The 25,342-nt window shown below is 49.9% G+C and overlaps 1 protein-coding gene across 1 annotated transcript in view; it reads left to right on the top strand.

Annotated features, from left to right (window-relative positions):
* The window catches only part of LOC131207948 (protein spire), a 101,965-nt gene that overhangs the window by 64,225 nt on the left and 12,398 nt on the right, over nucleotides 1-25,342 (top strand). Inside the window, exons 6-9 of the mRNA XM_058200584.1 lie at nucleotides 3,711-3,743; nucleotides 6,036-6,166; nucleotides 6,443-6,554; nucleotides 6,673-6,799. Of these exons, the coding sequence (XP_058056567.1) occupies nucleotides 3,711-3,743; nucleotides 6,036-6,166; nucleotides 6,443-6,554; nucleotides 6,673-6,799 (403 nt within the window). The remainder of the gene's footprint in view (nucleotides 1-3,710; nucleotides 3,744-6,035; nucleotides 6,167-6,442; nucleotides 6,555-6,672; nucleotides 6,800-25,342) is intronic.

Genomic DNA, 25,342 nt, shown 5'->3' with positions numbered 1-25,342 from the left:
AGGAAACAGCACATTTCTCTCATTTCTTTTGCATCAGTGTTAAATCATATCCGGCAAAACGCAAGAAACGCCCGAGAAAACGGGAGGAATGTTTCTAATTAGCTGGTGCGCGCCGTGACGCTACGACACGGTGAAAGGTGAATTGAACGGTAAATAGAAGCCCATTAGCCTATCTTTATCTGGCCGGCGATGTCGAGCCACCGGAACAGCGTCCTTCCTGGCGACGCGCGTCAGCACATGGATGCGAAAAATCGTAACCGGGCTGTCGAGCTGAATCGAGCTAAACAAAAACCCAAACTCACCTTCGAGAGGAGTCTTTGGAGCCGCCGGAGAAAGGAAGCTAAAGGGGTACCTAAAAAATGACAATTGTAAAACACACCCTGCGCATGATTTCGTTTCTCCTGTCGACGGAGTGACGGCCGTCGGCAAAAACAGGCTAACTAAAACAAACAGACGCGATCCGCCGGAGAGCCTGGGGCCAAGTGAAATTTATGTAAAATCACGCGAAGTGAACGCAACGCGTCTGTAGTGGATTGTTTGCGGTGGCTATTAAAAATTTGAAAGAAATATAATGCAAATATGAGGCTGGGCCTCCCGATGGGCCGACGCTGGCCGGTGGAGCATATTAAGGCATATGCAATGCGCCGGGGACATAAAATCATTAACCGAGACCGTCGTTCATCAGTTCAGTTTTCATTTCTCGACCGAAAATTATATTGCCCATTTGTTAGGCCCATGATCGAATACGTTAGCCACAGAGAGCGAGAGAGCGAGAGACCGAGGAGATCAAGAGGCATCACAAAAAATGGGCGATGAATAATTGGGCACACAACATCTGGGCCCCGTGGGCCATCAACATTTGTACGACTTGGTGATAAAACAGATAATGCAACAAAACGCACGGCTTTAAATTTTACACCACGTGGAGTTGCGTCTGCCGTAAATAGGCAAAGCAGTGGTTTCGCTTTAATGACGTTTACGGTGCGCTTTCAGTGCGGCTTAAAACGACATATTGATGTCCGTTCCGCATTTGGGTCGTCACATACGAGGGTGGTCTGAAGAATTTCCGACTCAACAAAGATGTAAGACAGACACGCGTTATTAGCGAATATTATTAGCGAAAGTGAGCAAATGCGCGGACCGCTTTCTCATGTCGAAATGTTGATTTTAAATGTGACGAAAAAGTTGTTTTGAAATGTTCATAACATCTGCTACCTCTCGCAGTTAATGTAGCCGTCGTCTAGCACCGTTTGGGAAACTTTGGCGATGCTTTCGCCGATAGTTGCATCTTTGTTTAATAACAAAGTAAAAACAAATATAAAATGACCGATACTCGATTTTGTCAATTTTCGCAAAAACACTAACATCAACTCTCCCAAACAATTGTTACACAAAATCTGTGCGTTCAAACAGACTGCATTTTTCGTGAGTAACTGTTCAAATTTCACTAGCTTTTGTTAATACTGCTGCCTTTAATCTTCATGACGAGGTCGGAAACATATCAAACCACCCTCGTATGCTAAGCTCCCCGGCATCGTTGAAACTATCATGCCCAGGCCCAGCTGCTAAGGTACCCTTCAACCATGCCCGGACTCGGACTGTTGTTATGTTGCTGATTGGAGCATTAGAGATAATTTTTGAAGGCCTTTCAGCAGCGCGCAAGTCTCCCGGTCCGGGGCCTTTCGCTCGGAAGGTCATGAGCAGCGAACCATAGGATCGGCAGGGAAGTAGGCAAACATTCGCAAGAAAATCTTCGATCGTTTCCTACGATAAACACGCAGCCAAAGCGCGGCAAGCGTAACTTTCCTCCAGGGAGAGGGGACCCGTTGAAAGACCCGACCCGAAATTCCTAACATCAAGCTCGCGACGACGCGCGCTGGAATCATGGCCGCGCGAAACCTCCGGCCCGAAAGCCGCGTGCCTCGTGCGGGGTTGGGACAATTAAGGGTACAATTTTCCTAATAATTTCCGCTTGCCCAGCGTAGCGCACAAACCGGGCCACAAACCGAACTGTAACTTTTAGGGCCCATGCCCAGCACCGCAGACGTGTGGCGGCGGCGCCGCACACGGATGATCCGGGGTACGCTGAAGATGCCGCGCACCAGTTTTGCGGCATTATGCTCAATTACCATAGAAAGCGTCACTAAAATGATTGTGCCGATTTTTCTCTCTGCCTGGTGCTGGGTGGTGCCGGTCGTTTTATGTCGCTGTTTATCGTTGCGCGGGCTTTAAATTGCACCGCACCGGTGGTCATTTATGTTGTTCGGTACCGTTTTGCTTGGTGATGAGTTGGAAAGCAGACAGCAAGCGGAGCGATTAGTGATGCTGAGTGGGATGGATTGGCCACAAACGGCGCACTGCTGCAGCGAAGGGTGTCCCCTGTGTATCTATTCGTGCCCAAAACGAAAGACTTCAACGGGCAAGACACGAACCGGCAGAATTATTGAATCGAGCCCGCTGCTTTCAGTTTTCAATCGGCTGCACTCCCGTAATGTGAGTTATTTTGATGTTGTCTGTCCACTGCAGTGGCAGTGCGACTTTTCGGATGCCCCAAAATGGCCAGGCTTCTGCTTCTTGCCAGACTGCTCCGGTTTTTGTGGCAGGCTTCACTCCCGTTACGTTCCTGCCGCTGTCTATTCTCCTGTCAAAACAACAGGTTAAAGCCCAGACACCGCGCATGATACTCCGCCCAGGCAGGTTGCGTAAAGTGCCGAAGCCTGAAGTGCAACGCCAAAACGCCCAAACGCGCGGCGGCGGCGGCGGCGGCGCCGTGGATCGCGCCTGACGTTCGTCGCGGGTGAAGGTGAAAGTCAGGTTCCATTCGAGCGTCAGCCTCAGATGCAATGTTGCATCCGGTAATTAAAGGATTTTGTTTTTAACCCGCACGCGCAACCCGCACCACCGGGACCGCGGGAGCCTGACGCAGGGGGGAAATAAAATAAAAAACAACTATCCGCACAACATGCAGCAGCCCCTTTTTTGTGTATCAGGCGGCTGGGGAAAACTTGTTCGCTGCAGCCAACATGAATACAAATAAAACCGAAATAAAAGGAGGAATCAGATGGCGTGAAGAAAACTTCTACCGTTACCCTTGTGCGCCAGTTGATTCACCTGCAGAGCGGCGACCGAGCAAACGAAGTTGTTCGGTGCATTTCTGCACCGCACTGCACTCTGATCGGTCCATGATCTCCACCCTTCACGCCGGTCGCCATCACCGGGCGGACACACGCGGAACGACGACCACGCTCGGTGGCATGAAAAGGAAAACCGAAAACGGCAATCGCATCCGCTCTTCGGAGTGCACCGAATTGCGCGGAGCGATAAGGTGCCGGGTGAAATGGCACCGAAACGACACGAAAGAATTCAGTACTTTCATTAATCTTCGAATAATACATTTTTCTCCTGATTGCATATTTTATGCTGCAGACACACCGCCGGTCGCCGTTCGCCGCTCACCGTGCCCGCCACCGAACGGGCGCCTTTTCGTAGGCCGCGAAGACCGTTCAAAATCGACGGATGCATTTTTATCGCTCCTTCAACCAGTTTGCACCTTTTGCTTTTAATGTAGTTGTGTGTATGTGTGTGTTTTTGTTGTTATTTCGGAATGCTGCTGCCTGCTGCCGGGAACCGCGACCAAACGACCGCGGGTTGGTGTGTGTTAATGGTCCTTCACTCCAATTTGTCCTCCAATCGGCGCACCGGCGCTCCAGTCAGATGACCAGAGAATCTGGCAGGCACTGCAAGTATGAACAAGTTCAGTAGAGAATAGCATTCTTTTTTTCGTTCCCCCGATACTTTCATTCATCATTCCGGCCCACACCGATGATGCCTTATCGTTTGCCTTGTTTTTGGAGATTTGTTGATTTATATTATTCGCTTCGTTGGTTTTGTGTTTGTGCCGTTGAATTAGTTCGATAATTTCTCAACGCTCCGTCCGTCGCCCGGGTCGTCTTTTATGGTACCACGCTGCTGCAATTTCCTTCACCGGATGCATTTATCTCGCATTGGTGTGCTCTTGGCCTCAGGCGCTTTCGAGTGGCTGCCCTTTCCCTTGGCCTTTACCCGTTCGCCGCCGTTCATTTATTACGCTGCTCTCGGCTCGCCGGTTTCCTTCTAATTTGGTTCAAAAAATGACAACGTTGCCGATGTCCCGTTCGCCGGCGCGTCTCTAGCTGCGATGACGATGGTGGCGATGATGATGAAAATCCTCTTCATCCGCTCGGGAAAAAGTAATCTATTTCCGTTTCCCCGCCACCTGCCGGCGACCGGACTACGAACGATCGACTGTCGGGTTCCGTTTGTTTTATCGAGAAATGTGAAAAAGATGGATTATGATGATGCCGTGTCTGCTCCGGTTGCTCGCGAAACGCTCGCGGAACCGTACGCCGCGGATGCCGAGGCTCAGTGCCTTTGATCTTCATCGACGCACGGTGGCCGCCCGGATGAAGATCATTCGCCCGCCAGATGTGACGATGATGATTGGTAGTAAATAAATGAATTACCGTTGCCAGTCCGTATCGCTGTCCCGGAGGTTCGAGTTTTGATCAACGCCACCCTCAGAATCGGCAACATCATAGATCGCACAGCGATCGGTAGTTCTTTGTATATTTCATTTTTATGCCTCCCGCCAGATTATAGAGCCATTGTCGGCACTGTGTCGGCATCCTGTTAGCGCTAACATTCCCCGTGACCGTACAAAATAGTCCCCAAGTCCGCGCTGGCCAGCAATAAATCATAGGCTCACGGGGGGATACTCCATTCGTACGACATTTGGCGTTACAGCGCCGCCATCCAGCTCGGTGCGAGTCCACGCGTTTATGTCGCGCCGGCTGGCGATAGCCAACGATCACCCGACAGCCCCCCGAACGGCAGGCACTTTTCATAAGCGGCTTACGAGAGGCACTCCGCTGTCCGTTTTTTTTGGTAACAAAACTCCCAGGAAGGAATTGAGAAACTTGTGGCTCCAATCGGGTCCAAAGTTCTCGCGAGGCAAAGTTCTATGCAAACGAGTGACCCAACATGAAGCACGCGATCTGGCTGGCGATGTTCTGCATCATTTCATTGAGCCCTTTGAGGGCCGGCTTTTTTGCAACCGGAGAATGGTTCCCCGAGCATGAAACAGATTGTGACGCACCAGTAGCAGCAGCAGCAGCACTAGCGGTTGATATTTGGCTTTGTGTGATTCATGCCGATGGCGGGCTGATGAAATATTGCCACCAAGCGGGCTTAAAGCGACATCAAAGCAATGCCTCTCTGGTAAGAATGTCTTGCTCAATGGTGTATGCGTATGTTTTTGTGCTCCTTCTTAAATCTTATCTTCAATGCAGCAAAAAGTCAAGTCAAAAGGCACCCAAAGGACACTTAAACTTTGTAGCCGGCGATGAGTTTGTTTAGTGACTCTAAATCATCCGCTGGAGCCGCTGTCATCATCGACCATTGGAATCAGGAACAATCAATCCCCGGGGCAGTTTCCCAAGCAATGGCTCTTCGGCCCATACGCCATCGGCAAAGAAGAATGTTGTTTGCATCGGTCACCCGGCACCAATCGCACCGGGTGCTGCGGGTGCTGCGAGTGGTCCCGCACTCAAAGCGTCGAATGGTGTTTTTTCATCACATCTGTCACCACAATGTCACGGCGCACGGCCCAGTGCCCGACGGTTTCATAACGAACGTACATTCCATAAATTCTGATACATTCGCTTGGGGCGAGCGCGCGCGCGTTGATTCTGTCCCCGCAAACGCTCCGAGAAGGGCTTCGTCGCGGGCTCTGTCGATCAGTGATGGTTCCATTTCGTTACGCATTCCGCGGCCGTGCAGTATGCATAGGCAGGCAGGCGCCAGCTTGTCACGAGACTTCCATTTATCACATGCCGGAGTTTGGTTTCCTTTCGTCATTATTTCCAACTGAGCATTTGCATTTATGTTCTCGCCTTTTGTTAGTTGCGTCGTGTTATAATTTCAAGCGAGTGTCTCTCTATTGCGTCCATCCGGTTCGGTGAGTTATAACCCATCGTTCGTCCTTTGTTCCATTACAGGCCCGCTTCTGGATGCAAGTGGTCGATGAGCTGCGCCGTGGTGTGCGGCTGAAAAAGATAAACTTTTCGCGCACTCCCATCGAGTATGAGCTGACACCGTACGAGATCCTGATGGAGGACATCCGTTCCAGGTGGGTAGTATGCCACGCTAACGGTGACCCCTGCAACGCCGCTTCGAACTGGGCCACCTTGGGCGGCCCTTTCGAAAGGATCGGATGGGTTCGGAAAAGCCTTGACGCAAATCAATCGATTGCGCTGTCCCCGAGGGGCCGCGACATCGGCGTCATCGGCGCGACAAATGCACGACGCGCACGACTTCCCCTACTTCGAAGCCCTTCGCTTTCCGGCTCACCTTTCGCTCGCGCCACTAAACTCCTCGGCCTCGCGTCGCTCTGCTCCCGTTTCAGAAAGTACAATCTACGCAAGGTTATGGTGAATGGCGACATTCCGCCGCGGGTCAAGAAGGACGCACACGCCGTCATACTGGAGTTCATCCGATCGCGGCCACCATTGCGCAAGGTAAGCGCCCGACCCGACCCGGCCCGACCCGACCCGACCCGGTCCGGGTTGGTTCTTCCGGTGGCGTTCCTAACGCGATTCCTAACGAACGGTCGATTTTTGTTTCTACTTCTCGCAGGCATCGGAGAGAAAACTGGCTCCGGCCCCCCTGCGAAGGATTGCGACGCCCCGCGAACAGCTGCTGGACTCGATCCGGAAAGGGCGCGTGCTCAAGCCGGTGGTGCATCCGAAGCTGAAGTCAAGACGTAAGTAGCACGCCACCCAAACAGCCACGGTCAGGGGCAAGAGCCTTCTTTCGGTCAAATCCGATACTAAATATAAATTACCGCGCAATGTGTTCGTGACACGTCCCGTGTCACGGTGACCTTAATTGATGTTTAATAGTTTGCTTTCGTCACACTCGCCACACGCAGCACCCACACTCGGTGGTCAGTGGTGCAATGGCGCCACTTAAGTCACTGCGCACGCACCGCACCGAACGTGTCAATCACGGCGCACGCATGCACGCGACGTGACCGTGTGCTGGTGCAGACAGGGATTTATTAAATTAATAACAAAACGTCAGCAATTTCTCGATGATTAATCGTCTCACTTTATCTGTCCCCGGGGCGACCCCGACTCCACGGCACGGCGGAAAAGGCTGTGCCGTGAGAGTACCGTTCCGGCGGGCACACAGGTTGTTGAACGGCATCAGGAACCAGTTTTGGGTGCGTGGTTTTTTGCACCCCCCCCGGGGTAATTGGTTGGCCGAGTCATTTAGCAGTCAGTGTCTTGGCCAAACGTGTTTCCTGTTTTATCGTCCCCCGGTTCAGCCGCTACCCGCGTCCCGTCCCGTCGGTTTTTTTCTGTGGCGAATCCTAATCCCGGCGCGGCAGCACACCTGGTGCTATTTTTAATCCACCAGCCGCGTGTTATCGCCACCCACCCACCGTTTGTCGTTTGTCGTCGCGTTGAAATCTTTCGTACGCGCGCGTCACCACCGGCACACACGGTGGCGCAATTAGCGTCCGATAGGTTTCTGCTTCGCCATGATTAGCGAACGCTCCCGGTTATTCCGGTCGCTGGTCGGTCGCTTGTTTTCGGGTGGCCGCATCGCGGAACGGAACAAAATGGTGCTCCTGCGGCTTGCGCTCCGAGATGCGCCCATTTGAAGCGATCTTTCACTTTCTCCCGGGAAACGGGAATAGAAAGAAAAAACAGAAACGGACGGGGAAAACGGAAGAAGCTGACATAAAACTCATCATAAAAATGGCGTGCGGCAGCTCGTTTGCATATTTCCCAGCTCCAGACGCAAATGGCGGGGTTCGGTTGACGAGGTGGCCCTCGGACTGACACTGACAGCCAATGCGTGCATCTCACCGTGCCCTGGGTGGGAGCAGATTTTTCCGTTAAAAATGCATCTTTCTACTTGCACTTTCTACCCGAATCCCGGGGATGTTGGTGGGCGCGCGCCCCCTTTTTGTTTTATGCATGAGCTCGTGGCCATGCTCGACGCGCGCTGCTCATAGAACGAGTGCACTGCGTGCCGTGCGTGGGAAAATTGTATGCAAAACTCGGTGCGGTCCACGCGAAAGTGCCAAAAGTGGCTGCTCCACTGTGTGCACGATGCCCCCAGCATCCCTTTCTCCGTCTCCGACGGGTGAAAGAATGTTTTCCACGCGTTGATGATGTTGGGTGCCGGGTGGCAACATTGTTGCACATTAGCTAATCAAGCTCGCGCGTTGATGATCGCCCGATACGGCGGGTGATTATGATGCCGGTGGCCGTTGAGAAGAAATTTGTAGCGCACATTGGGTCACGCCCAACACCGATACGAGGACACCGCTTGAATGGTGTTTGCGTGTTCCGTGTGCGTTGCCGACGGCGCGACGTAATGGCTTCATTAAGCATTACCAGCAGCCTCGGCTTACATTACAACCGCATCGTTGTCGTCGGTTCGCTCCCGATCCCAGCCCCACGCCCCCCGTCTGGCCACGCTCGATGAAGTCATTATTTGCATATTCACCGATGCGTTGATGTACGCCGAGAGTGTGCGCTGTCCGTGTTTTTTTCCCGTCCCGTCGAAATCATCTCACTTTTCGCTGCCCAACTTGCCCAATTGTTGAACGGTGAACGAAACCGGTGAAAGGTACCGGCGTCGTCGGCAGCTCGAAATTGAGTGATTGTATTAAAGCACTTTATTTGCATAGCCAAGCCAAGTCATGATTAATGATCCGTGCGGCAGCTTGCCGCGGGCCGGCCATTGTAGCGGTTTTCCGGTAAAAAGTAAGAAACCCTCCTTTTTCCTCGAACGATAATCGGTCAACGGTCCTCCCTCGGGGCTCACCAGCAACCCTCTAGCCCGTGTGCCCGATTTCGGCGGGTTACGATTTAAATCCGGCACCAAATCCGGTCATTATTGATTTCGCGCGGCGCTGGCGGCTGGCGGCGGCACCTGTTGCGGCGGCCTCTCAAGGATTCATTTCGTGCTCATCACTCACAATCATTCTCTCGTCTTCCACGCAGGGTGCAATCAGCTAACACTTTCCACCATCATTCCGCTACATCCGTTTCCGTTCATCGGCATCCGTAAGTACCCGTAGGGCTCGAAATTGGAGGACTCGGTTCGTCCACTCGCGGCCGTCTGTGTTTGGGTGTCGTTGAACTGTCCACCGTTCAGTAGCTTAGCTGGCCGTAGTCTGTTCTGTGTCCTAGACCTGTGTCTGTCCCGAAACGTCTCTCTCATTTCTGTGTTGTGTCAATGTCGTCCCGTAAGTGCATTCCTTCGTTAATCCTGTTGTGTCCTGTCAAACATATATTCTCATTATTCCGCTCCAAAGCATCAACCCATGATGGTTTCCCATCACTTTGACATGCGCCTGCGTTTTAGGTGGCTCAATGCACTGACCCACCCCCGGGGGGGTGTTCTATTATTGCACCTTTGACCGGACCGGACATTGGGTATCGCTCGGCTTTGACATCGAATGTCACTCACGGCGTCACGCGGCGTCGGCGGGTCAGCTGGGCCAGGCCGTCCCAGGGTGACCCAGATCGGTGTGTTGAGATTCGATCGAGGGCTACCTGTCAACACCGGTTGTGGGCTTTCAGGTTCCATTCAGCGAACCTTGCCCAACTGGACGGCAGTTGGGCCGAGGAGCGACCGGACCTAACACGGGTGCGCAGCATTGATCGGAGCTATGCAAATGCTGTCGCGCGCAGTGGGTGCATTCTTGGCCATAATGGGCCGCTTGTTTCAGGCTCGTTGCGCACGCAAGGTCATAGCAGTGACACATTGTTTAAAACCAGTGAGCTTCCTCTGGGTTAGTCATTATTTTTACATCAAACTAAAACATGGTCCGACCATCGATGCCACCCCAAATGGCGGGGCAATTATTTTCGATTCCTCCTCTAAACCTTCCTTCCCCATCGACGGCCGGTGTCTGCTAAAGACGACGACATGCCAACAACCTTTTTCCGGTGGTAAACATCCTCATCGCTCATCGGAAGGGCGCTTAGGAACAGCCCGCATTGACCCGGGCCAAGATGGGGCCGGATGACGGTTGCAATTTCCTTAACCTCGGCTCTTCTTTTTCGGACGCCATTTCCCGAAGCGACTCACGGATTTATTTTGAGTTTTTTTTTTCCCTATGTGCTTCGGTAAATTGAATGACCGACGCTCGATGGAGCCCCGTGGCATCGTCTTTGCAAACTCAACTTTTTTTGGACCTACAAACCGCCCCGAGCGAGGGAACATTGGGAGCATCGAAGATTAATTATCGATGCTTTGGGGCGCGGGTTTGGTTTTTGGGTTGGGAAGGTTTGTCCCACGGGAAGCGAAGACCGCTCGGTCGGACAGGGGCCACTCGTTCAGCGGCAATATCCGGAAGATCCGGAAGATATTTTACCGCAGGAAATCACGATGGAACCGTTTGTTATTATGTGTGGCGGCTCGCATGGGTTTTGGCGTTCGCTTCTATATTTTGTAAGCAGTGGCTCCTGCCACGATGTCTCCTACGGAACCTTAGGACCACGAATTTATCTGCGAGTTTTGCAATATCTTATAAAATTATCGACTGCAAGCGCTCAAAAATCCCCGGAAGGATCGAATCGATGCCGGTTCCATTTCCACGCTGGCTCATTAGCGAAGGTGATGGACCCCGGTATCCGGGAGGGGGGTAATAAAAATCTCTCACGGATCGGAGGGGCACTATGCGGGCACCGGCAGCAGCAGCTCGGCATGCAGCTCGCTGCTCATCAAGTGTAACAACAATGTTTTGGCGTGACTTTGGCAAGGGAAAATGAAACATAAGCTAAGAAGCGATGCGAACAACAAAAAACCGAACCTTCGCTAACAAGTCTTCCGGGTTCCAGTCCACGGCACGAGGTATCGGCTCGGGCATAATGGCTGCCAGCAGCAGCAGCAGCAGCATCTTTCGCCGGGTCTTATTGTTGGCCGGCGCTTTCGTCGGTGGGAAGCCAGATAGCCCGCTTGTAAGCAAGACGGTTCCTCAAAGTCTACCGGGACGGCAAGCCTGCTAGTGGCCTGGCCACCAGAAGCTCCGGTTCTCCTCGGCCATTAGCACGGTGTCCCGAAGCGATCCGACATCGGGCGTCTTTGTCGGCAGTCTAGGTCACTGGGGTGTGCTTATGGTATCGTGATCGCGATCGATGCTACCGTTGAAGGCAACGATCATGCTGATGATCATGATGATGATCATGGTGATGATGATGTAAGATTGTTCTGTGCCTTAGACTTCTTCACCTTGCCACCCTTCTTCATCGCTCCCGGTCACCGGAAAGCACCGGGCCGGCCTTCGGGAACGGTGGGAAACGTCAGTGCAAATTGATGTGTTCCCGTTCGCGAATTGGCGGCCATCTTTGCCTTGGTTCCCATCTTCCCATAGCACCATAGCCATAGCGCACGATGCTTTCCTTTCGGCGAGGATCGCTTCACGTTCACGGATAATTGTTTGCGCAGTGGCTTGCGTCAAGGTTGGTGGCTCACGATGGATATCACGAGAGGCGTTATGTAAGCGGCGCTGGGACAATGCCGCTGGGACGAAAGCAATGCTTTCCACTAGGAAGCGATCAATCTGCCGCGACTGGTACGGAAGGTAGAATGGAATGTCGGTAATGGGCTGCTGACTTTCTCAGGATTCTATGCTTTCACCGGCCGCTCCAATTCGTACGATCCTTTCGAGGGGCAACTCCGCCTCAAATTGGTAAAAACATTTTCTTGGAAACTCATTTGCGCGATAACTCCAAAACGTGAGGTGAGCAGAACTCGGCCACACTAAACATCATCTTCTTTTGGCAAGTTCAATGAACCGAAGAAATCGCCCCATCTTAAGGAGCTTACGACCGAACTGGCTCTCGATTCTGCTCCCAATTATCGATTCAGAGATTAGCAACAAGACACTGGCACGGCCGGTGCGTCGATTTCGGTCCGTTGGACCCGCGCCGTGGTCTGTTAATTAATACATTTACCGGCGACCCGACGGGGCTTGGGCTGTAGCTGTAGAGAGATATAGTTTATTGACGCCGGTCCCGATGGTCGTTTGTAGCTTGTGTGTAGGCCTCTGGAATTCCGTCGATGAGAAGACGCGATGTGGCTCAATGGCAACCGGGTTCGAGGTTTTTTTTTTCGTACAACACTCCACATCCGTGCTGGGACCTCCACGGGAGCGGAGCATAAAGAATCTATTTTAACTTCAACCCGCCGACCGGCCAGGATCGGGGTGCGATATCATAATTTGTGCTATGTTATGGGCCTTTCGCGTGGCCCTCGCGTGGCCCGAAACGAAAGCACCGGGACTCACAACAAACCATCACACAAACAAACAAATTAAAAGGCACGATACATCATTTTCCTAATGATGATGGCACGCGCTTTCGTTCGATTCATATTTCGGAATTTCCACTGCATAATCAGCATGGGACCCCCACGGCCCCCACGGCTAGATGTTATAATCCCAATCGCCGGGTCTGATTGTTTTCTCTCCCCGGGTCCGATAGAATTGGGTTGGCTGAGGAGGGCGCGCGAACGAATGCAGATGGCTGTTCGGGGCTTTATGTAAGGCCCTTCGCAATGCTCAACCTGTCGCCGACGCCGTCGCCACCACCGTCGCCCGCCACGAGAAAATTGAGGCGGGCGCGCGTTCATCGACGATCATTTCTCTGCGCTCGGCGCGGGATAATTAGCATAAAAAGGTGCTTGTGCCACGCGCCTTAAGTAAGCCGGGGCTCCAGCACTGTACAAGACTCAAATGTTGTGTCAGCGCTCGTTTTCGAGCCGAACGCAAGGTCTTCTGTTAACTGACTTGATAAAGTCCATGTGTGAGCGAACGATTCTAGCCAACGATAAAAATTGGTAGACACTGTACCACGCGCCAAAAGAAATGTTACGGAGGTCATGCATGCCGCGGCTCCGAATCGGATGTGTTCGAGCGTTGGTGCAACAAAGGCACACAGGCACAGACACCGATTCGTAGTTAGGGACAAAAGGGAGAAACTACACAACCTACCGCACTCGGCACGACACGACTAACCTACATTTCGGTGTCATCTTCCTTGGCCGGGTGCTGCGATGCGGGATGGGTTGGTTGGGTCCTCCTGCGAGAAGTGGAGGATTATGGTTTGTTGTCGATGGCGTCGAACAAAGCGCCGCACGGCGACGGGTGGCCCTTTCTCCCAGTGTCCCGCCACCCGGTTCGCTCTCAGGCTTGTGAGATTATGATTCATTATCATCGGTTCCCGGGGAAGGCTCGTGTGTACCTTCTCCCGTATCAGGCCCTGTCTTACTTCACCGGCCCGCTGCATAGCTTTATGTTGCCGCCGTCCCCCGTCCTTTGTAACGATCAGGCGTCATCGGAATGCAAGCCTCTTTCTGGGTCTTACTCGGTGCTCTGGCCCCGTTTGGAGACCCTTTTTGGTGATTGGAAACTTGAAGGCCCTGCGTCGCTGCGACGATTTGTTAAAGTTCTTTCTTTTTGAGCAGAAATTGAATTTTGTTGAACGAGTTAATTATTTCAAGTAACACCGACAATCGAATACTCATTTAAACGTTTTACAAAGGGTGTTCAATAGCAAATCAATTACAAAGCGTTCCGTACCCTACTGATCTACTCCACTTTCCGAAAATGGCTCCGGATAGTGGTGTAATTGTGTTTCGCTAAGCAGCGTATCTTCACTGATTGCTGGCGAAAAGTAATAAATCGAAGAATTTAAGGGCTACGGGTTGGAGTTTTCCCTTTTCGGCGTGCGTTGCATGGATGCATCATCATCTTCACCCCATAATCGACTCGTAAACGTCGGTCTACATCGCCCCAAACAACCACAACACCACACCGCCCGTCATTACCATAAACACCGCCACTAATGATGTTGCCGTTCGAGAATAGAGTGGTCGGAAGCGTAGTGTCCGTGTTTCGTCCGCTGCCACTCCGTTCCGAGAAGGGTTCGTCGGGATCGTCGGGGCGCAGTCGAACATTAGTACAGGGCCCCAAACTCTCCCTCGATCGCCGAATCCCGTCGTCTGTTCGAATGTCACGGAATCCCGGCCAAACCTCCCCATATAGCACACGGTCTCGCGCCCACTGGGTGGGTTAGTGGGTCTGTGGGTCTGTGACGATAAGATCGATCAAAGGCATCAACCAATCAAAGGTCCCGGAGTCTCACCTGCAGCGTGCGTGGCCATAGACCCACCACCGCCTGGGGTTCCCTTCCAAGTCCAACCTCAATTTGTTGTCGTTCGGGATGCTGTCATCGTGGGGAGACTGAGACGCCGAGTGAAACCCACCCTTTTCGGTTTGGTCCGCTTCCCTGCTTCGCCCGTGCCATGATGCCCATCGCACAGGCACGCGCCCTGGTCGGTCCCTTAACGCCCTTTTCTACGGTTTGTGTACGATTCACAACTTTATCTGAAGTTATTGATCATGACAAAATTGATCCTCTCTCTCTACCCCTGCACCGGTAGGTTTGAATGGGATGCAATCCGGAGAGGTGTCCCCCTCAAAGAGGATCAAGGCTAGCGAATTGTCGTGGTGCCCGACGGATGGCTCTCAACTAGATTAACACACTTCGACGGAAGGGAGCGTTTCCCTGTCCAAAGCTATGAGCTGTTGGATTGAGTTCACGCCACGCGTCTCCATTCGTTCCATCACGGCTGGAGTTCGTTCCAGTTATGGGATACCTGATGCTGAGAAACGTAGTCAAAATCTTCGGTTTATAGAAATACGTGCCAGACCATAACTTTGGCTTGCCTGTGCTAGTGACGATGAGAAAGTCCAGCCCCCGGGGCGGGAATTCCTGGACGATAATCTCGTTAATGTCACAAAGCACCACCGCAGGTTTCTAATTGGCGCTACGGGCTTACCTCCGATGGGTGGGCTCTTATGGTGACGCCTCGATATCTCCCGGTGATCTGTCGATCTACTTCGTCTCTGTTGTGGATCTATTTGGTTCTAGGCGCTGCATATTTTAAGGTTTATAGACTGTAAATCGCAGAAGCTACCGGTGATTTTCTGCTACTCCTGAGATGGAATGCCTCAAACGACTTCATTTTGTCTGTTGTGCTGTGGTGGCCATTGGAATGGAGCTCATCACCGAACATCGGAACGACAATTTATCGGGAGCAACGGCAAACAAATGCTGGTTGATTATTCTGATTCTGTTATAAGCCCGTGCGGGTTATTGTGATCTTTGAAAGTGAACATTAAAACGGTTGTGTCGTTTTTCGTTCGATAGCTAATGAATGCTATTTACTTTCGGACACCAATTGGTGTTGTGTTGTCGGTACAAACCTACCATTATTCCATACAATGTTGTGTTATCAGCCCTTGCGAGATCTTTGCCTTTTGTAACTGATTCCCAGAGCCATCCGTCGTCGTGCCATCCGGCGGTGCTTACAGCACTTTTCACGCCAAACGCTTGTCAATCATATTAAACCGGCTCTACGTCTTCCTTATTCTATTGATCCTTCCATCAAGCATCATCTCGAAAGGGCCGGCCCTCGAACGAAGCACATGCCGCCGCCTAGAGGACTTGCGCATAAGTTTGTTGCAGGCACGGCTTTGGCGAAAGAACGCAAACCTGACGGGGCACGCTGACGTTATGCAATGGAGAAAGAACCCGGCGTGCGATCGATGAGATAGCCATTTTCGCCAAAAGCCTATCAGTCACCACAACGATGCACGTCGTGCTCACGGCGGCCGCAAGAGGATACTTTCCCGAAGCCGCCGGTCGGGAAGATGATGCGCCACATTCTGGTTGACATCGATCCTGGTTAATTGTGTTCCGCAAGAGACCGGCGTGAAAAAGTGGGGAAACGATCATTAATAACCGCTATTTATTGCCAGCCGCAACGTATTCGATGATTCGTTTCTCTTGCGCCCTGTCATGGTAAGGCGTCAGCGGGTTTGGTTGCAGGCTTTTTTTCAACAAACCGCGTGCGGAAGATGTCTCAATTAGCCGTTTCGAGTGCGTTCGATTTTTCCCGCCTTGAGTGAGAGGATGTCGCGAAGGAATTTGTGGTAGTAGAACAACTTTTACCTCTCAGCAGCGTCTTTTGCGGAAGCGACTGCTTTACCGTGGGGAATGTAAGAGTGTCCCGCGTTTCTTTCACCGATTGGAAGCCCTTCGAAAACCCCCATTAAAGCCATTGTCATCTGTCCGTTTGTCGATGTGCCGTCGATGCGGAAAAGTGCATCCTCAAGCGCTGCTGCTGCTGTCACCAAGTGCAGGATCACTTTCCGTTTCTTCCAAAGAGGTTGGCAAACAAGTTGTGTTTCCGAGTGACCCACAAAATGCCTGATGGGATTGTGATGAATGTGGAGATTGTCGCGAGAGCATCGCGCATTCGCTGTTCGATCGATGATTTGTGGCTCATTTGTCAATTACCATTCGAAAGATATGAATGCGCTGAGGAAGATGTTTATGGTATCTCTTGATAGCTCAACAATCGTAGGAAGATTCCGTTATTTACTGGAATACAGTTAGAAAGGCTGCATTGTGATATAATTAACATTGCTATAGAACGGTGATTAAATTTAAAAAAACATCGATCTTTGTTTTTTGGGGTGCGCTCGACCCGACATCGCTGCATAAAAGCGAAGCACATTTTTACGATCGGCATAAAGTTATTTCTGCCTCCAGTTGGTTTTTTCTTCTTTTATTGGATGCCCTGTCGTGAGAGATTGGAACTTTTACGACCATCGATATTCCCCTGATACAGATCATATTAGAATCTCAATCGTCGTCGATCGCCGTAGCTGCAGAAGTTTAAAGAGAAGCCCACCCGTTGGCGATAACGACCCCGCATGCACCTACTGTGGGTGTCTTGCCCTTGGAGAGGCCTGCGGTTTGTTGGTCATAAAAATCATAGACTCGATCTTTTATGGAGACATTTTCCATTTGTACCGTTTCGACCACAGTCGTCGAAAACACTCACACGCCAGCGGGACCCACCGGGCGATCGGTTAGATCGGTTGATTATTAAATTAAATGAGCAAGAACGCCATCGGAGAAAGGAGCCGAGTTTCATCGTTTTATGATGAAAGTGGGAAAACCGTTCTTTCTGCTGCAGCGAACGGCGTGAGCACAATTTTACAGCCCTTCCGGGGATTGGCTCGCTGCGGCGGAATGGGCGAAGCAGAAGAAAGACACATTAATTTATAAATTTAATTTTCTTCATAATGCGCCTCGCTTCCTGCTCGATCGCCTCCCGGGGTCGGTAATCGTATGCAAATTCTTCCTATCTACCGTCGGGCGAGCATGAAAACAGTTCCTCGCCACATTATCGCACGCGGAGCATCTTGATGGATGGTCGGTTTGTGACCGAAAATGTCCCATTCTTGACCACGTTTTAGTGCCGTTCCGCGTGACGGCACTCGACGGTAATCACAAAGAAAGGCTGCATCGAGATGCATCCGAATGTGTGGTGTGTGTCTTCGTTTTCTTTGCTGTTTCCTTAATTTGCGTTTATTGCGCTCAGACCGTACGCCATGGTACCGGCGGCTGTGGCTACGCAAAGTGTCATCGCGATTTTACATGATGTTACGAAACGATGGGGCTCCATTCGCTTCCCATAAACCATGGGACGGATGGCCATTTCCCCGGGCGTGCGCGCCGTCCGGATGAGCCGGTGATTAGCCAGGAGCAGTGCAAAATGCGTTATCGTGCCTTTCGGTTCGATCTTTCGCTTCGCCGCTCGGTCTTGCGAAGCATCTTGAGCCCGTGGCGAAAAAGGGAACAATGTCTCATAAACAAGTCAAAGACTTTTGCTCATTGCCATGGAGACGGTGAAGCTCTAGGGCCCCATTTGATGTGCCGGCCGGCAGGAAGAAGTTCGCGGTGGAATGCATCTTAAAATTCACTGGTTCCGCCGCGACTTGCGGCTCAACGAGATGGAGATTGGACTGTTGGACTGTTTGGAGGCGTGCTAACGGCCGCCACAATAAATCCGTCGCTAACCGCACAAATCTTCCCGAAAGCGAAAGGGGCTCGGGTTGGATGTGCAGCCGGCAGCCGGTGGATGTTGCAAAAGAGAATGCAAATTAGACGCAAATCGGTTTTGGTTTGGTATGATATTTTAATCTCCCTCAGATAGCCCCCATAAATGTCGCTTAGACTGAGTTAGAGAGGCTTAATCGTTGAGATACTGCTGAGAAATTAGCCGCAGGTAAACGTTGTTGACGTGTCATTTACCAGCATTACGCTCTCTACTCATCGTGCCCAACATCATTAAACTAACAAACATCTCGGTACATTTATGTCTCGAAGTTATCATTCGGAAAACTAGCTGGGAAAACTAAGCATCGCATCGCATCGCAATGTTCACCACCCGGGCTGTGGTGAGCTTTGGGTGAAAAAGCTCTCACGTGAAACAGTAGCGCCCCTAGCGGATGGTAGCAGAACCGGGAAATTAGTTTATAATTTTTTCAACAGATGGCGCTTCCCGACTTTTTAACGGAAAAGTTGTTGTCTGGGATAAGTATTTTTCTAGCAAGTGAGAGAAAGTGAGAAGAATTCTGTCGAAACGTCTCAGAGTCGTCTCACGTCTCAAAACTCACTTCTCACTTTTAATTTGGTTTTAATTTAAAAGGAAAAATTTTCATTTATTCTACATCTTCTATTTTTCAAATGTGAATTTTTTTCTATGATGTCACCAATCTTCACCAGTTCCTCGGTGGTCCTAGTAAACATTTTGCAAAGTAATGTAGCTTAAATTAACATAACATTGAAAGTGATCGTAACTGGTGCTAGCGAAACTGAACATTCCGAGTCCATTGTCTGATCGGTCATTTTTCGCAAGTTCATGAAGTCATGATTGAATTTCGATTTGATTATGTTAATGTTTTGCCGAACCAACTTCGATTGATAATTGAATCGATCCGTGGGCGAGGTGAGGCCGACACCGTTCGTCCCGAAGAACGTGCCCAAAAATGGTTGTCCCATAGGAATTGTTGCTAGTTGTTGTTTAGGTTGGCTTCGACAATCTTTCGGCGCATTGTGTAAAACATTAACCGTATTTATTTTGAGGTCATCCTTTAAACGTTTGCTTTCGTGCGTAATTGGGCAATAGCGGTTCGTTATCTAATTGCAAAGTGACCAAAATACACGAAATGAACACTAAGTGATGTTTTCTCGGTTGAAAGCTCGCTGAAAGCAAAGGCAGTCAGATGTCCTGAAATAATAAAACTCCATCTTCCCCGGCTTTGCTACAAGACGACCACGAAATTCAATTATCCGTACACCGTCCGCCGTTTGACGGACTGGCGTTTCGTTGATCCTTACCGACCGTAACGTTTATTACATTAACCGCCTGCGGATTTCTATCGAATCCGGTCCGGAAGCATAGGAAGGAAGACTTGTACCCACTAGAGGTGCAAAAAAAGTAACACAAAATAAACGGAAGAAGAGCGCATTACGTGGATGGCACATCAACAGGACGAAGAAATTATCCTCGCTGGTCCGCTGTCACCAAAATAGCTTGCGTGAGCTAGATTGTCCCCGAAAGGGAAGGTTAACTTGTTCAACACAATCACAAAGTTTTCCGTAACGAAGGTCAAGGTTCCGTTTCGAAAGGACACGCTGAACGCCCACTCAAACGTATTGATTGCCTGAATGGCACTTCCTGTTGGGAGTTGGAGTGCTAATAGTTGGGAAACAGACTTGCGCTGTCCAATCCTCGATACATTATTGAATCATCGTTGGCAATGAAGAAGAGGCGTTTTATGATGGCCATTTGGCAAATGCTTCGTCTTTCTAGGACATCTAGAGATTTGCAAAATGTATCGAATCATCGCTTGCCATCCTCTCGAACCACAAAGAAGCGGCCAAAACCTGCTCGAATCGACAGAATCCTCGGAATGTTCCGTTTTGCTCGAAAGCTCTCGAGTTTCACTTTGGACGACCGAAAGCTCGTTTCGGTTTTGTATGTGTTCGCTGTAAATACAGGGTGTACTTTACAGGCGTGTACTTTTTCATTTGTTTATAAAACGAAAACGGCTGAAAATTTGTCAATGCTTGAACTTTTATTTGAAAGGTAGATTCTTAACATTTATGTGTAAAATACGATTTTGGTTGCAGAAAAATGGAAAATATAGAAAATTTATTTCCGAAGTGGTAGGTCGTCAACACATTCGTCAGAAGCACATTTCATTGAAGATCATTTCCCCCTTGGTGGCTATTAATTAATAAACAGAATTGTTGTTTTTGAGGTTCAGAAAACCCACACGTCGTGCAAGAGAAGCCAATGCACCCACAAAGAGTAACTGGTGGATTGGTTCTTCGGCGAAATTGAAACTGAGAACTTGGTCGCCATACAGCGACATCCACAATCGATGTTTATGTTATGCGGATAAACCAGCAACTATTGACAACCTAAAAACCCAAATTCAAGTTCAAGTTTCAAGTACTCAAAAATAGGTCGACCGAATGAGCTACTGCCAAGTCAATCGTGGTGCACATTTTACCAAAATCGTTTTACATTAAAAAAAATTAAAAATTAACCTTTCAAATAAAAGTTCAATCATCGCAAAATATTCAATCGTTTTTGTTTTACAACCAAATTTTTTCATTCCTTCTACACTCTACGTTGCTCACCCTGTACTATCGACCGGGCGATGGGCGATGGTTTTGCTTGAGTGTGCATGCTCCGACACTACCACTACGGCGACCAGCGCTGGAAGCATGGGCAACCCATGCTTCCTGCCGCCCTTCAACCCACAAACGCCAACATCCTGTTGGCGTTGGTGGGAAAAATTCGGAAAGAAATGTATGCTTTCCACCGCAACCGGGCAGCGCTTGGGCTTTAGTCGACGCTGGGATTCGGCCGGTGGTCGTTCGGTTGACTCGGTTCGATTGTTCGTATGTTGTGGAATGCTTGATTCGCTCGCCCAACATATGCGCAACAAGCTCACGAGGAACCCGCTGGCCAGCGAGTGATTCTTTTTACCCAACTTCGCGGCCTCCGCGTGTACGTTGATCTGAGTGTGTTTGAACAGTCGTTTTTGCTCGTGTCTTGTTTTGTTTCGAAACTCCCAAAGTGTCATAAACACGGTTCAAAATAAGTGAACAATTGGTGTACAAATCTCACACAACCCGGAGCGATTTTTTGTGTGGGACACATTCACGGCATACCGTGCGCCAGTTTCGACTTCCGGAAGGTGTTCGTAGAGGCCACATGTCACGCACGTTTCAAGCTCCGCCGGCAGTGCAACGATGGATTACATAAACTTGAACTCTAAGCTGCGCCAGTTGGCAATGGGAATGACAGGTAATGCTATCGACCTGGAGCGATCGATTCCTCGGAAAACCATAAGTGGTATAACCTATAGGCAAGCAACCGTCGCACCGTTCGTTAAATCGCACGTAAAGTCACGTTCTCGAATTTCAAACACATCAACGGAGAGCAACGGAAAATCGTTGCAGAGCGACAGGGAAACATCGTGGAGATGGGTCGGATGGGTTTCAAAGTGTCCCAACCCAAAATGTGTGACCCGTCAGACCCGGGTTCATCACCCTAAATATGTTCCACCTTTCACTTGCTTCCCTTTTAATGGGAGATAGAATCAAGCTACGTAGAGGCGCCCCAAAATCGTCCAACTTAATGGCCGCGGGCGCTGATCGTGATCTCCGCGAGGCCCTCTTAATAGCTTTCGCTGCGGTATGCCCCATGCCCATGCCTGCGAAATCGTTTTGGAAGGAAACCAAATCTGCATTTTGGACGCTACGAGCATTTGTGGCTGTGTTTTTCACTGAGCCGTTCGGTGACCGATAAACTCCGACGATCCACCGGCTACAGGTCGGAGTGAAAGTGACGATTCAAGATGGTTCAACGGACACGACTCAGCCTCAGCGGATCGTCGCTGAACTCCCGATCAACAATCATTTTATGATTGGAATTCTTGGGCACATTGCAAGGGGCCTCTCCTCTCCCAGCGGTGTTCCCTTTCGGCATTCTTTTCCCATCTGTCGATGGTTGGCTAACCAGGCACGCGTTCGGCCCGCTGACGGCTGATACGGCGAGGGAGGAAGAAGTCAAACTTGTTTTCGTTGGTAGCTATCATAATGTTTTGCCACAGAAACTCTGTGTCGCCGTGTTTTGTTTGCTGTTGATGTTGGCTGCCGAGCCGTGGAATTCACACCGCTTCGTGTTGCAGTTTTTCGTGTCACTTCATGTTCGTTGAATTGTTTCACTTTGCACCACAATCGCTCAGCCTCCAAGAGGTCCACGTGATTAGGTGTGATTGATTGGGGAAAGCGCTGCTCGATGGTCCGCGGCGCAATTCATTTACGCTCGACAACCGGGGGATCGATTTTCCGTCAATAGTTCAAGTGACTCACCTTGGGCAAGTATATCATCAATCACGACCCTTGCTTCGAACGAATCCTACCTACTATTTGACACGCTACGACTTTCGGCATCATTACTTGTGGGGATCGAATGAAAGTGAAAAAAACGGTAGAACCACAATGTTTCTTGGAAAACGAATCGAGCCGCGATGATGTTTTTGCGTGCAGAAGGAGCTAAAAATTACGGCATCCCGCAAGGGCAGGTCGTTCCGCAGGACTATAAATTCGTATCCGTTTTCGGTGGTGAAGGAGAAAACTTTCACCGAATCGAAATATGCCGCACTCACATTCGAAGAAATGTATGAATCTGTAGCTTTTTATCGATCGCGTGGTAGGTGATCGCCACCAATCCAGCATGGGTATAGTTTTCGTATTTGCCCTTTGGATTTTTCAGTACACGACGAGCAAAACGAGTTCTATCGGTTACTTTGACCCAGAACTTGTTTTTAATCCCCCCCCACCATCGGCCACGGCATCCTCCACGGTGTGGTATAAAAGCGAAGATCCATTGTGGTAGCTGGACACAGATCATCTCCAGTTGTTCTAGCGACAATGGGACGCTTAGGTTGGTTGAATTTTACGATTAAAAGTTTGAGTGTTCTCCTGTGTATGGTGTTGATGTACCAAGTGGCCACAGCAACAACATTACCAGCGATCAGTGCTCAAGAAGCAGCCGACACTTCGACCACGTTGCCCTCGGAAGTCACTTTTCGTAGCACAAAGGCATGGGTTAGTTGTGCTCCTACATGTACAACACCATCTTTTGGGCGCCCCAAAACTCCCGTCAACTAAACAAAGCCGGCTTGGAATTAGAGGACAAGAAGCTTACAGCGAAGAGAGTCGCCCGGTGTGATTCGATCCTGGAACGACCAAAATGCTGCTACATCTCGCTCAACATCCATAAAAAAATAAAGGACGTATCCAAATGTGTTGTTTCGTCTCGTCATCACGTTTACTGTAAATAAAGTAGTATCCCTTATTTTGCTCCGTTTAAAGACGTTTGTGTTTCTGGCGCCTGTTAACAACTGATTTTGAAGTGCCATAAGGCTAACTTCGCACTCGATCCACTTCTTACTACTTGTCTTACATTTGAGTCTTTTTCGGATCCGGGATGCTGTAGCCGGATGTTACCGTTATTCGAATTTCATCAAGGATATCTACTTGTTTCTCCTGAAAAAAAATAATCCGCTTGAATAAACTGATTTGCTCTTATAGAGTGGAAGTAGAAATGTTGGAGAAAACTTTCACCCAATCAAAACATGCCGCAATCGAAACGGAAGGTGAGAGCACGAATTAATTTAATTTTTTATCCATTGCGAAAGGGTGATCGTCACCATGTTTTCTTATTTGGCCTCTTGATGTTCCAGCACACGACTTGTATGGCTCTCAATGTGATGCACTCTCAACAACTAAGAAGCTTAATTCTTGAGACTTGTTAGCTTTGAAAACGGATAAACATGAATCACACTCATTTCCAGCATTCATGCAACCAATCCGACGTTAATCATCTCGCGATAAGTTACGCAAAGCCTCAATTTCGCAGCGATGAGAACCGTTTATGCTTGCTGTTAAAATCCAACCATTTAAACAGTGGTTGCTCGTGCTTCAATCAAAGTCCGGTGGTTATCAGTAGGAACTTCGTTACCGGAAACTCGATAACGTGGAGTTTTTGTTCTCATTTTATTTATTGGCCATCGTGTCATCTTTATTGCCGCCAATGTTCCAATCTACTATCTAGATTCGTACCCAGTTTTTGCCCCAACCAACATTGGTGCTGATATGCCAGTAGGGGACGTGAAGATAACCTGTTCAAGTCCCGACGAGAACGGTGCGGTTCTTTCTCTTTTCTTTCAATCCGCCATTTCGCAATGCTTGATTCCGCGAGAGTGCGGCATAACTGAACTGAATAATTTATGCCGGTTTCATGCTGTGTCTGCCTGCCATCGTGATATGTGTCGTTACCGTGACCACGCAACATGTTCTCTCTTGCTGCTACCGCACGGCTATGTGACGATGTTTCCGAAATTTGGGGACACCGCACTGTAGGGAAATTGATTTTTTGTTATGAATAGCCAAATAGTTGCAGAGAGAGAGTTCTGGGTGAAAATCGCGAGAGATAGAACCATGGCGAGAGCGTCTACGGAGATGCACTCCGACGGTGGAACGAGATAGACATTCGCATTTTGAAGGCCAAGGTCACGGACGGAAGCGTGCGAAAAGTGCATCCGTTTGCTCTATATAATTACGTAGGTTCTATGCGCGCAACAGACAATGATGTCACGGCGCACGGCGTGTGACGCAAGCAAATGCTGGTCGATCCGTGAAATTGGGCCGCCTTGTGAAAGGCTCTACCGGAAATGGCTACTACCCAAAGATCGGGGTTTCCGTCCGATACGAAGTGAAGTACAATCATTGAAGTACCATCCGACGAATCGGCAGCATTCGCTTGTCCTGCCCGACTTGTTTTGGTTGGTGGCCCCTGCATGTGTCATTCGTTGTTTGCCCATGATAAAACACAATTATGATAACAACCCGTGATAATGGCAAGATGAATAAATTGATCAACGGCCGATAGCGCTCGACGGTGTGTGGTATAAAAACGGTCACCCAGCGTACTTTGTGGCCACAGACCGTCGTCGGTTGCTCTAGCAAACGGAATATTCGCGCCACAATGGGACGCTCAGGCTCAAGGGATGTTATGTGTAAAAGTGCAAGTTTTTTCCTGTGTATGGTATTGATATACCAAGCGGCATCGACCAGTGGTCAAGAAGTCCAGACAACGGATGGTACCTTTCCGACTACGCTGCCCTCGAATGTGACTTACCCGACAGCGAACGGAACCGTTGACTGTGCTCCTACCTGTACAACTCCATCACAGACAACCCCATCATGGAATGTGACGTGGATTCCAACAACTCCTACTGCCAACTGGACACTTCCACCGCAGAATTGGA

This window comes from Anopheles bellator, chromosome 2 (assembly GCF_943735745.2).
Source record: "Anopheles bellator chromosome 2, idAnoBellAS_SP24_06.2, whole genome shotgun sequence".
Lineage (NCBI taxonomy): Eukaryota > Metazoa > Arthropoda > Insecta > Diptera > Culicidae > Anopheles > Anopheles bellator.
The sequence above is the reverse complement of the archived record's forward strand: the minus strand, read 5'-3'. Positions and strand labels throughout refer to the sequence as shown.